This window comes from Geotrypetes seraphini, chromosome 6 (genome assembly GCF_902459505.1).
Source record: "Geotrypetes seraphini chromosome 6, aGeoSer1.1, whole genome shotgun sequence".
Classification (NCBI taxonomy): Eukaryota; Metazoa; Chordata; class Amphibia; order Gymnophiona; family Dermophiidae; genus Geotrypetes; species Geotrypetes seraphini.
The window spans coordinates 61,446,570-61,459,329 of NC_047089.1; the positions used below are offsets into that span (position 1 = coordinate 61,446,570).

At 49.3% G+C, this 12,760-nt stretch overlaps 1 protein-coding gene across 1 annotated transcript in view; it reads left to right on the forward strand.

Annotated features, from left to right (window-relative positions):
• Positions 1–12,760, forward strand: part of KPNA3 (karyopherin subunit alpha 3) — a 251,650-nt gene that overhangs the window by 45,053 nt on the left and 193,837 nt on the right. Inside the window, exon 2 of the mRNA XM_033950092.1 lies at positions 197–241. Coding sequence (XP_033805983.1) covers positions 197–241 — 45 coding nt within the window. The remainder of the gene's footprint in view (positions 1–196; positions 242–12,760) is intronic.

Genomic DNA, 12,760 nt, shown 5'->3' on the forward strand with positions numbered 1-12,760 from the left:
TCATGATGATCAACTTTGAAACTAATCTTAAATAGAAAATTAAATTTTTTTCTCTAATGCATTTTATTTAAAAAAAAAAATCTGATTAAAAAAAAAAAAATCATTGTCTCGTAGCTTGGGATTTTATTTGGAAGGTAAGAAATTAAAATCTGAACTACAGGTTTTTTTCTTATTTAAAATACCTGCTGTTTTTCAGACTATGAGAAGACACAGAAATGAAGTGACAGTTGAACTGCGAAAGGTAACTAGAAGTTTGCTTATTCTATGGCCTCCCAAGTTTTTCCTGGTGATACCTACATTGTACAGAAAAGTTATGTATATTGTATGTTCTGTGTATATAAATCCTTATATTTTGCAAATTCATTGAAGATATCCTGAAAACCTGGCAGGGAGAATCCCCAGAACAGGTTTGGATAGGCCTGGGGTTTTAACACCCAGTATCATTGTTCTTTAAGAATTTATACTGAAAGTATTTCAAGAGTTTTAAATCTAGGTTGCACCTGATTATATAAAATCGTTTTTGATTTTCAGATCCTTGTCTTAACAAACCTGTATGCTCAGGCTGACTACGGTATATATTGAATGCACTGGAGCCTCCTTCAGTTTAGATATCTTGGGGTATAGTCATAGTGACTCAAGCATGGTTGGTACATACCAGTAATGAACATGTTTCCACCAAACTAGCAGCTATTTTCTGAACCCTTACCAGATGTGTTCAGGGTAACAAAATTACACATTCCAGTGCATTAGGGATGGAATGCTGAACCAAGGGTCTTCCATCCGCCGCGAGTCCATTGCATGAGGTACTTACTGATCACTGTTTACAGCACCTCTTCCTTCTCACTGCTCTCTACTGCCCTCAGTCAGTTATTTCTTCTGAAAGTGAGCCTGCAGGAGCAACTTTGAGTAGCTTGGGTTTTTTGTTTTTGTGAGTGTGTTTGGTTTTATGGTGAGTTTTTGTATTACAGTAAAGCTCCGGTGATTGCCTAGCCTGCGTGAGAGGAGCAGACTTTGGTCTGTAGCTGACAAGTAGATCCTGTGTGGACCTGCTCAGCCAGCCTGCTTGAACTGTGGAGCTTGGGGGTTTTCCCCCACTATTTGGTTCACTTCTTGACTTGATCAGGAGTGTTAGTGCAGGCTGTTTGGATACCAGTTGCGTTTCTTCAGAGCGCACACAGTGTCGGCTGCATATTCCTTCCTACGGCATTCAGATCCTGGTCCTGGGGGTTGAGGCTCAGTCCGGCAGTGGCCCAATGGCAGCTGAGGATTCAGAAGAGGCAACTTTCCTGGTGGCAGAGGTCCTCTCCAGTTTCCAGCTACCCTTAGAAGAGCTGAAGCAGGCTGCAGCACTCTTTCCCAGCATCTTGTCTGTGAATAAGGCTGTTACAGCCCACAGGGCAGTTGGGGGGGGGTCTGAACTTGTTGTTTTTATGGGTATATTTTAATGTAGCCTTGTTCCCCCACCCTACAAATCCTAAAATTGCTGGTTTTGGCTCTGTTGGAGTTGAACCTTTTTTCAGTGGAAAATCCTAGCAGTAGCCATCTTGGATTTATCCTGGTTTGAGTTCTTAAACTCCTTAAAAAGCTTTGTTTTTTATTCTTACCACCAGGGATTAGGGATGGAATCCTTGAGCTTCAGTATCATGAATTCATGTGAAGTTTGTTTCAGTTGGGCACTGGTAGAACGCCCTTGTGCCATGTGTTCTGCCGCACAAGATGTGGTTCAGCTTTTGACCATCCCATTGAGAATGCCAAGAGATTGTTGGGATGGTTGGGGGACTATTTTAGTCTCTCTGAGTCCTGGAGTTTGGTGCCAGTGCCTAGTAAGGGTGCTGATGGCCCCAAATTGAAAAGAAAGTGCTCTAACCCTCCTCTTGAAGGGGGTCTCAGTGTTCTCCCCAGAAATTTTTTCCAGCCTGGTGGCATGAAAAAGTAGCCAAGTGGGGCGGGATAGGGAAATTTGGTGGTGGGGAAAATTAAATGTGTACTATTTTTATTAGTTAATTATTTTCCAATGCTCAATATGATTTCCTTTTTTAAGGTTTGACACTTGTGCCAGAATATTTTTATTAAATTTAAGAAGTATCCAATTCTAGAAGTGAATAATTAGATATTTGCCGCCTTTCAAATGGTATCTTAAGCACCTTAGATTACTGCAATATCATATACTTAGGATCCTTTAAGAAAACCATCAAACGATTGAGAATCATTCAGAATACTGCCATCTGCCTCATTTATGGTCTCAAAAAGTCAGATCATGTAAGCCCGTATTACAGAAAACTATTCTGGCTGTCGATGGAGGCAAGAGTCATCTTCAAGTTTGCCTGCCTCTGCTTCAAAACCATAACAGGTTCATCCCCAATCTACCTGTCGTACCATTTTGAATTTCCAGGCACCACTTGCACACGTAATACCCATCTGTTTGCCTTCCCCTCCCTGAAGGGCTGTATCTACAAGAGATTCCTTGATAGATCACTGTTATTCCAAGCAGGCAAATGGAATAAATGTCTAACCACCCTCATTTCAAATTCACCCTCCTACCAATCCTTCAGGAAATCAATTAAAATCTATCTCTTTGATAAATTTCTCTGACTCCTTCTTGCCTCATTGTATCTCTGAAATGCTTCCGGATATACCTAACTACCGTATTTTCGCGGATATAACGCGCACCCGTGTAAAACGCGCACACGGGTATAGCGCGCAGAAATCACGATGATATGTACAAAAACTTTGGTATACCGCGCTCACGGGTATACCGCGCATGCTGCCCGACGCTCCTTTCGCCCGCCCTGACTTTCTGTGCGCTGTCCCGACTCTCCGTTTACCCCCCCTGACTTCCGTGCACTGTCCCCCCTTGAAGGTCTGTCCCCATCCTGAAAGCCTGATGCCCCCCCCCCGACGTCCGATACATCCCTCCCCCCGAAGGACCGCCGACTCCCCAACAATATCGGGCCAGGAGGGAGCCCAAATCCTCCTGGCCACGGCGACCCCCTAACCCCACCCCGCACTACATTACGGGCAGGAGGGATCCCAGGCCCTCCTGCCCTCGACGCAAACCCCCCTCCCCCCAACGACCGCCCCCCCCCAAGAACCTCCGACCGCCCCCCCAGCCGACCCGCGACCCCCCTGGCGACCCCCACGACCACCCCACCCCGTACCTTTGGTAGTTGGGCCAGAAGGGAGCCCAAACCCTCCTGGCCACGGTGACCCCCTAACCCCACCCCGCACTACATTACGGGCAGGAGGGATCCCAGGCCCTCCTGCCCTCGACGCAAACCCCCCTCCCCCCCAACGACCGCCCCCCCCAAGAACCTCCGACCGCCCCCCCAGCCGACCCGCGACCCCCCTGGCGACCCCCACGACCCCCCCACCCCCCTTCCCCGTACCTTTGATAGTTGACCGGACAGACGGGAGCCAAACCCGCCTGTCCGGCAGGCAGCCAACGAAGGAATGAGGCCGGATTGGCCCATCCTTCCTAAAGCTCCGCCTACTGGTGGGGCCTAAGGCGCGTGGGCCAATCAGAATAGGCCCTGGAGCCTTAGGTCCCACCTGGGGGCGCGGCCTGAGGCACATGGTCGGGTTGGGCCCATGTGCCTCAGGCCGCGCCCCCAGGTGGGACCTAAGGCTCCAGGGCCTATTCTGATTGGCCCACGCACCTTAGGCCCCACCAGTAGGCGGAGCTTTAGGACGGATGGGCCAATCCGGCCTCATTCCTTCGTTGGCTGCCTGCCGGACAGGCGGGTTTGGCTCCTGTCTGTCCGGCCAACTACCAAAAGTACGGGGAAGGGGGGTGGGGGGGTCGTGGGGGTCGCCAGGGGGATCGCGGGTCGGCTGGGGGGCGGTCGGAGGTTCTTGGGGGGGCGGTCGTTGGGGGGGGGGGGGGTTTGCGTCGAGGGCAGGAGGGCCTGGGATCCCTCCTGCCCGTAATGTAGTGCGGGGTGGGGTTAGGGGGTCGCCGTGGCCAGGAGGGTTTGGGCTCCCTTCTGGCCCGATATTGTCGGGAAGTCGGCGGTCCTTCGGGGTGGGGGTGCGAGTGGTCCTGCTGGGGGGGGGGATGTATCGGACGTCGGGGAGTCGGCCGGGCAAGAGGGCTTGGGCTCCCTCTTGCTCCGATCGTGGATGCGGGTGCGGGTGGGAGCGCGTGCGAGCGGTCGTTCGGGGTGGGGGTGCGAGCGGTCCTGCTGGGGGGGGTGAATCGGGCGTCGGGCGGGGTGGGAACTATGTTTTAAAACTTTTGTATACCGCGCTCAGGCATATAACGCGCGAGGGGTATGCGCGGTACGTAAAAACACGTATAACGCGCGCGTTATATCCGCGAAAATACGGTACTCTCGGCTTACTATTGTAATTTGGAAGTTTTTTTCTGTATCATCGCTGTCTGTGTACAGTCTCTTCCTCTGTAAACCACTCTGAACTGCTTGTGGTATTGTGGTATACAAAATAAAGTTGTTGTTGTTATTACTAAGCCTTGAAGGAGACCTGTGTGATTGCACTACAGCAAAATAAAAAAGTAGCAGATAAAGATCATAGTGAGAGTTAGGGCAAAACAGTTTAGGTAAAGACGCAGGTAATAATTAGGAATGTATTAAAAATATTTTATTTTTATTTGCTTATGTCATTTGAAAGCTGCTTGATGTTAATACAACTTTAATTTAATTCTTTATAGTGGGGGGGACGACAACACTTATGTCAACAGTAAAGTTAGAATAGTGTCATTAAATCCAGTGGTGTACCTAGTATATATGACAGCCAGTACTGATCATTTTTTTTAACAACCCCCTCCTCTATATATAAAAAAGTTATTTTTAGTAATAATCCATGAATCACACAATAAGTGTGCACCTAAGAAAAGGCAGCATCTTAAACACTGCAATGAGCACTAGAACACCAACACACGCATTGTAAAACTAAACAAGCCAGATCCTGCACAGTAAATTGATCCTGTGCAGTCGATGCTAACAGAAAACCATGTCCTTTTCATACACACAGATACACTCTTGCCCAATATGGAATAATCACAAACTAAAAATAGAAATATGTAGACAAAAGTTAAACTAAACCGCCAAGAAACCAGACTGCATACAATGCAACACCACAGAAACAGTGACGCGTGTCCCCTAATACTGTGCAAAATATAAAGACAGTAGATGTAAATTTGAAAAAAATGATACATAACAATCACCACTTTACAAATTAACAAAAAGAAATAAAATAACGAGAAATAAAATAGCATTTTATTGGACTAATCCATTTTTCAATTAGCTTTCAGAGGCCAAATCTTTCTTCAAGACAGTACTGTATACTGCTGTTATGGTATCCTGTCCTGACCTGAGGAAAGGGGTTTTAGTCCCAAAAAAATTACCTTAGTTCCATTTTCTATTTATTGACTTATCAATACAGTTACAATGCTACTTGATTCTATGTAAAGCAACAAAAAAAATGTTCTACCTTTTTGTCATTTCTGCCTTAATCATATTCTCTTCACTCTCTTCTTTCTATTCAGCGTTTGTCCTCTCTCCCTTCCATGCCCTCTCTCTGCCCCTTCCACCCAGCCTAGAGAATGACACGGGGAAAAAATCTGTCCCCGTCACCGGCCCACCATCCTCTGCACCGCCCCGTCACCGCCGTTCCCTTCACCGCCCCGTCACCGCCATCCCTTTCACCGCCCATTCACCGCCCCGTCACCATCCCCGCTGCATCCATATAAGCCTTAGTACTGTAATATTTAGCTTATTCCTTTCTTATAAATCAAAGTTCCTGCTGCTGAACTAGAGAAAGAGATGTTCAGCTGGCAGGGCTTTGTTTATAAATTTTTATCAACACAACTAATATACTATTTTATCCTAAAGCAAAAAATAAATAAATAAATATAATTTTTTTTTCTACCTTTGTTGTCTGGTTTCTGCTTTCCACATCTTCTCATTGAATTCCTTCCATCCACTGTGTGTCTTCTCTCTGCGTCTTCCATTTGCTGTTACTGTGCCTCTCCCTTAACCCCCCCCCCCCAATTGGTCTAGCACCCATCTTCTTCCCTCTGCTCCCGCATAGTCTGGCATCTGTCTTCTTCCCACTCTGTCTTCCACATTTCCCTTGGGGGTCTGTTCCTCTCCACCCTCCTTCAATGTCTGTTCTATTCCTTTCCACCACCACCCTTCCCTCCCTCCTTTACCATCTGTTCCTTTCTACTACCCTTCAGCTCCTCTCGCGTGGCCTATCTACCTTCCTTCCTCTTATTTTCATGGCATGTTACAATGTAATTTGTGCAAGCCACTGGAGCCTGCAAGCTCGGTCCCTGTCCCATCCCCACAAACCATCTCGTTTCTGTGCTCCTATTTTCTCCATTTCTAATATCTCCCCTATGTATCTGTCATTGCCCCCCCTGTGTCCATATACCATCCCCATGGCATGTCCCCTTTATGTCTCTGTCCCTATGCCCCATGCACATAATTTCCCCTCTTTCTGTTACCTTCCTGTGTCCAGATTTCCCCTATCTTCCTCTTCCATACCAGTGTGTCTCTTCTTTTCAACCCCATCTAGCTTTTTTCCCTCTTTCTTCCCCCCCCCCCTGCTTCTAGCATCTGGCTCACCTGCCAGTCCTTCCCTTTCTTTCCTGCTGTGGGTTTTTCTTTCCGACTTCATCCCCTTGGCCCAGAATCCTTTTCCCTTTCACTCCCTCCTTCCAATTTGAGCCGGGAACACTAGCGATCGTACGGTCCCCGCAGCCACTACCTGCCTGCCCAATCGATCCTAGTGTTTAGCCAGCTCTCTCCCTTCTCCTCACCTTAGTTTATAGGTTTTCTTTTTCGGCGACCAGCACACTTTCCCAAAGAGCCGCGCACGCACGGCTGCTCAGTGTTCAATTTTCTGCTCTGCTGCAACTTCCTGTTTCCGGTTGCATCAGAGCAGAAGATCGAAACTGAGCAGCAGCGGATGCGCGGCTCTCTGATAGCGTGCGGGTCGCCGAAAAAGAAAATCTACAAACTAAGATGAGGAGAAGGGAGAGAGCTGGCTAAACACTAGAATCGATTGGGTAGGCGGGTGTGAGCTGCGGGGACCGCGCGATCCTTCATGCCTCACTGCGGGGACAAGACCATTCACCGCCCCGCAGGCGGTGAATGGCCTTGTCCCCGTCGCCGCAGCGACTGCTAGTTTTCTTCCCCGTTTTCGGCGGGTGACCCGCGGCTAAAATGCGGTGGCCGCGGGTAAACCGCCACCGTGTCATTCTCTAACCCAGCCTCTGCCCTCTCTCACTAACATCTCTCTGCCTTTTCCATCCTTATGGCATCCTCCCTCTTTCTATGTCCCTTCAATAAACTGTATATCCTGTGCCGTTTCTCTCCTTTGTACATGATTCATTTCGGCTTCATCCCTTCTCCATTTTTTTGTCTCCACTCTCTCCCCTAAGCTCTGGCATCTCTCTTCTCCTTCCCTTCCTTCCTTCCCACATTCCACTCCATGGCCTAGCATCTCTATCTCCTTCCCTTCCCTCATGCCCTGGCATCTCTCTCCCTCCTTCCTTCCTTTCCACTGGTCTGGCATCTGTCTCCTCCCCTCCCCCATATGCCCTGCCATCTCTCCCTCCCCCCTCCATGGTCTGAAACATAGAAGATAACGGCAGAAAAGGGCAATAGCCCATCAAGTCTGCCCACTGTAATGACCCACCCCCCTTGATTTTACCCCCCTAGAGATCCCACATGTGTATCCCATTTCCTTTTAAAATCTGGCACGCTGCTGGCCTCAATCACCTGAAGTGGAAGTTCGTTCCAATGATCAACTACCCTTTCGGCAAAGAAGACTTGTGTCGCCATGAAATTTCCCACCCCTGATTTTCAGCGGATGCCCTCTTGTGGCCGAGGGACCTTTAAGAAAGAAAATATCATCCTCCATCTCAATACGGCCCGTGATATATTTAAACGTCTCTATCATGTCTCCTCTCTCTCTATGTTCCTCGAGTGAGTATAGCTGCAATTTATTCAGCCTTTCCTCATACGGGAGATCTTTGAGTCCCGAGACCATCCTGGTGGCCATTCATTGAACCGACTCAATCTCAGCACATCTTTTTGGTAATGTGGCCTCCAGAATTGTACACAATATTCCAGATGAGGCCTCACCATGAACTGTACAACGGCATTATAACTTCGGACTTCCGGCTGATAAAACTTCTACAGATACAACCCATCATTTGTCTTGCCTTTGATGAAGCCTTCTCCACTTCATATCTTCGTTAATGATCACCCCCAAATCACATTCCGCCTTGGTCCTAGCTAAGGTCTCACCATTTAGTGTGTAAGGTCTGCATGGATTCCTGTTGCCAAGGTGCATGACCTTACATTTTTTAGCATTGAAGCTTAGCTGCCAAGTCGAGGACCAATGTTCCAATAGAAATAGGTCCTACTTCATACTGTCTGGCAAAGTGCTCTTACATACTATGTTGCATAGTTTGGCGTCATCGGCGAATAATGTGATTTTACCCTGAAGCCCCTGAGTCAGATCTCCTACAAATATGTTGAAGAGGATCGGGCCCTAGACCAAGCCCTGCGGCACTCCACTGATCACATCTGACGTTTTTGAAGGGACACCATTCACCACCACTCTCTGAAGTCTACCGTTTAGCCAATCATTGACCCATGCAGTTAATGTTTCTCCCAGTCCCATTAATTTCATCTTGCTCAATACTGCGGTGTGGGACGTTATCAAAAGCTTTACTAAAGTCCAAGTACACGACGTCTAGGGACTCCCCCTCATTCAGTTTCCTTATTATCCAGTCAAAGAAACTAATTAGATTTGATTGGCAGGACCTGCCCTTGGTAAATCCATGTTGGCGGGGATCTCATAGTTTCTTTTCGTCCAGGATCGTATCTAATTTATGCTTAATTAGTGCTTCCATGAGTTTACTCACTATGGATGTGAGACTCACTGGTCTGTAATTCTCAGCCTCTGTCCTGCAGCCCTTTTTGTAGAGGGGGATTACATTGGCTGTTTTCCAGTCCAAGGGGACTCTTCCCGTACTCAAGGAAAGATTGAAGAGCATGGATAACGGCTCTGCCAGGACATCACACAGCTCTCTAAGCACCCTGGGGTGTAGATTGTCCGGTCCCATGGCTTTGTTCACTTTGAGTCTTGATAGTTCACCGTAGACGCTGCTGGGAGTAAACTTGAAATTCCAGAACGGGTCTTCTGAGCTTTGCCTTTCTTGCAACTGTGGACCGGACCCCGGCGCCTCGCAGGTAAAGACTGAGCAGAAGTATTCGTTTAGTAGTTCGGCTTTATCAGAATCTGATTCTGCATAAGTCCCGTCTGCTTTCCTAAGGTGTACTATATCATCTTTGTTTCTTTTCCTATCACTGATGTACCTGAAGAAGGATTTATCCCCTTTCTTAATGTTCTTTGCTAGATTCTCTTCGAAGCTTGGCCTCTGACTGCCGTTTTGACAGCTTTGGACCTGGCCAGATAGTCTTCTTTTGCCTCTCCTCTTCCTGATTGTTTGTAGGAAACAAATGCTTTTTTCTTTTTCTTAACGAGGTCCGAGATTTCTGTAGTGAACCACTGAGGTCTGTTATTTCTCCGTCGTTTGCGTACTGTTTTTATATAGCGACTTGTTGCTTTATGTAGGGTAGACTTCAGGTTTGACTACATAGCCTCTACATTATTGGTTTCAGCATGGTCTTGCAGCGCCCACTGGACAAAATCTCCCATGCGTTTGAAGTTAGTGCCCTGAAAGTTAAGGACCTTTGTTGTTGTGGTTGATCTGGTGAAACCTTTCCTAAGGTTGAACCAAACCATGTTATGGTCGCTGGAGGCCAGCGTATCACCTACCGAAACTTCTGATACGCTTTCTCAGTTGGTGAGTACCAGATCTAGTATCACCTGGTCCCTAGTGGGCTCCAATACCAATTGTTTGAGCCATGCACCCTTTATGGAGGTTAACAACATTCTGCTGCCCCTGGTTTTTGCGGAAAGTGCGTTCCAATCTGCATCGGGCATATTGAAGTCCCCTAATAGTACTGTGTCCCCACGCAAAGTGATGTTTTCAATGTCTTCGATTAATTCCATATCCTTGCCTGCCTGTTGTCTTGGAGGTCTGTATATCACACGCATTTTTCGTTTCCTCTAGCCAGGTTCACCCAGAGGGATTCCCCGGTGTACCTGACATCTGTGATTATGGTAGTTTTGATGTCTTCTCTAGTGTATAGAGCTACCCCTCCTCCTAACTAGCCCTCCCTGTCTCGACAAAGTAAGTTGTAACCCGGTATAACCATATCCCACCTGTGTGAGTCCGTGAACCATTTATCCCAGGACAAGCAGGCAGATATTCTCACTAGTGGGTGACATCATCCAACGGAGCCCCGATGCGGACATCTCACAAGCATACTTGCTTGTAGAAACTTTTAGAAGTTTTGAGCTGCCCACACCGCACATGCGCGAGTGCCTTCCCGCCCGATGCACCGGGTGTGTCTCCTCAGTTCTTTCTCTTCCGCGGAGCAGAGAAGTTTGCCTTTGAAACTCTCTGCGCGAAGTTTCTTTATTGTGCCTTCTGTGCCCGCAGGTTTGGGGGTTTTTTGTGCTCATTCTCGTTGGCTCACGTTGCGTTTTGTTTAAAAAAAAAAAAAAAAAAAATTTGTTCGATTGTTCGACCGGGCAAGTCACGTGGCCGTGGCTTCGACCTTGCGGCGGAGCTTTTTCGGCCTATGTCCCGGCCCGTTACCGGTTTTAAAAAGTGTGTCAAGTGCCAGCGCGCGATTTTGTTGACGGACCCGCATCGACGCTGTCTTCAGTGTCTCGGGCCTCAACACCTTCCGAAATCGTGCCGGCCTTGCTCCACACTTACAGCACGTGCGTTTAAGCGTCGCTGTATTTTGTGGGAGTCATTGTTTAGCATTGAGGCGTCCCCGGTGCTGCCCTCTTCACAGAGCGCCACGCCTTCGACTTCCGTTTCTACATCTTCGGCCTCGAGTTTGCTCAAGCCTGCCTCGTTCGTGCCGGCTTCGACTCCGTCGCATGCTGCGGTGCCTTCCGATGTCTCTTCAGGTCAGGTAGCGCAGCCTCCCATCCCTCCTGTGGTGCTTAAGGTGCCCAAGGCCTCTAAATCCAAGCCCCCTGGCGGCCGAGTGACCGATGTCCGTGCGGGAGGTCCCATTGCTGATGCAGATCCCTCTTTGCCGGCGTCGTTCCACGCCCTGATGGAGAAGCGATTTATCGAGCTCTTTACCAAAATTGGGCCGACGCTTCTCTCCCAGATCCAGCCTGGGCACGCGGAAGCCTCCCGTGAGGTCGAGCCGCCTCCGGTGCCTCCTCAGCGCACACTTTTGCTGCTGGGAGCAGAGTCTCGGCGAGTGTCTGGTCTGGCTTCGGGGCATGTCTCGCAAGGAGCAGAGTCTTTGCCCATGCCACCTTTGGAACCGATACCCTCGATGCATGGCTTGCCTGGCCCGGACCCTTCCTCCGCGATGCCGGGCCTCGAACCTTGGGGAGCGCCTCAGGGGGCCTCATCTCAGCCTCTGATGCTTCGATCCACAGCCTTCAGTCCCATCTACTCGGTGGCTGCCTCGTCTGGGCGTAACTCGCCTCGTCGCTCCAGGCCTGCTTCTAGACACAGCTCCGGTCGTCGATCGAGGCACTCATCGAGGCATTCATTGAGGCATTCATCGAGAGACGCTTCGCCTCGTCGGAAGCAACCTTTCCGGGAGTTTTCCCCGGAGTACTCGCCCCCTCCTCCTATGCCGGAACTCGAGGTCTGCGGGGGTTTGTTCTCTCCGTGCCGGTCCTCGGCATCGGCGGACCAGGCCGCCTCATCTTCTTCGAGCCCATCTCGAGGCCCGGCCCTGGCGGACCAGTTGTCATTCTCGTCCTTCCTGAGGCAGATGGCGGTGGATCTGGATATCACCCTGGATTCGGGATCCAAGTTCTCGAAGCAGTATCTGGAGACAATGCATCTTCCTCAACCTCCTGCCGAGTCTCTACGCCTGCCTCTGCATAAGCTTCTGGACCAGACTTTCATGAGGTGTTTCGAGACCCCATACTCCATCCCGGCGGTCCCGGGGAAGTTGGATGCTCGCTACCGCACGGTGCACCATAAGGGCTTCGACGGGGCACAGCTCTCGCACCAGTCCCTCTTGGTTGAATCCTCTCTGAAGCGGTCTCATCCCTCCCAGGTCTATGCTTCCACTCCTCCTGGCCGGGAGGGCAAAACCATGGACAGATTTTGCAGGCGCATCTACCAGAACTCGATGATGGCATCTCGAGTCCTGAACTACAGCTTTCATTTTGCAACCGACTTTGAGTTTTTTCTATCCATTTTTCAAAAGTTTTTACTCTATCTGGACTCTCAGGCTCGCTTCGAATACTCTGAGGTGCTGGCATCATTGTCCCAACTCCGCCTGCAGATGATGCAATCGTCTTACAACGCCTTTGAGCTTTCGGCCAGAGCAGCTGCTTGTTCGGTGGCCATGAGACGCTTGGCGTGGCTTTGCACCATTGATATGGACCCGAATCTCCAGGACAGGCTGGTGAACATCCCCTGTGCGGGAGCGGATTTTCGACAAGTCCATCGAGGCGGCAACGGAGAAGCTATCCAAACATGAAAAATCTTTTCAGTCTATTCTCCGCCAGAAGCCCAAGCCTGCTATCTCTCGTCCTCCTATGATTTATCAAAGGCTCTACCCGCCGAAGCAGGCCCCCGCCATTCGGCCGCCAGTAAAGAGGCAGCATCAGCAGAAGCCCCAGCAAAAACCTCAGCCTTCTACTGTCCCTAAGGCTCCCC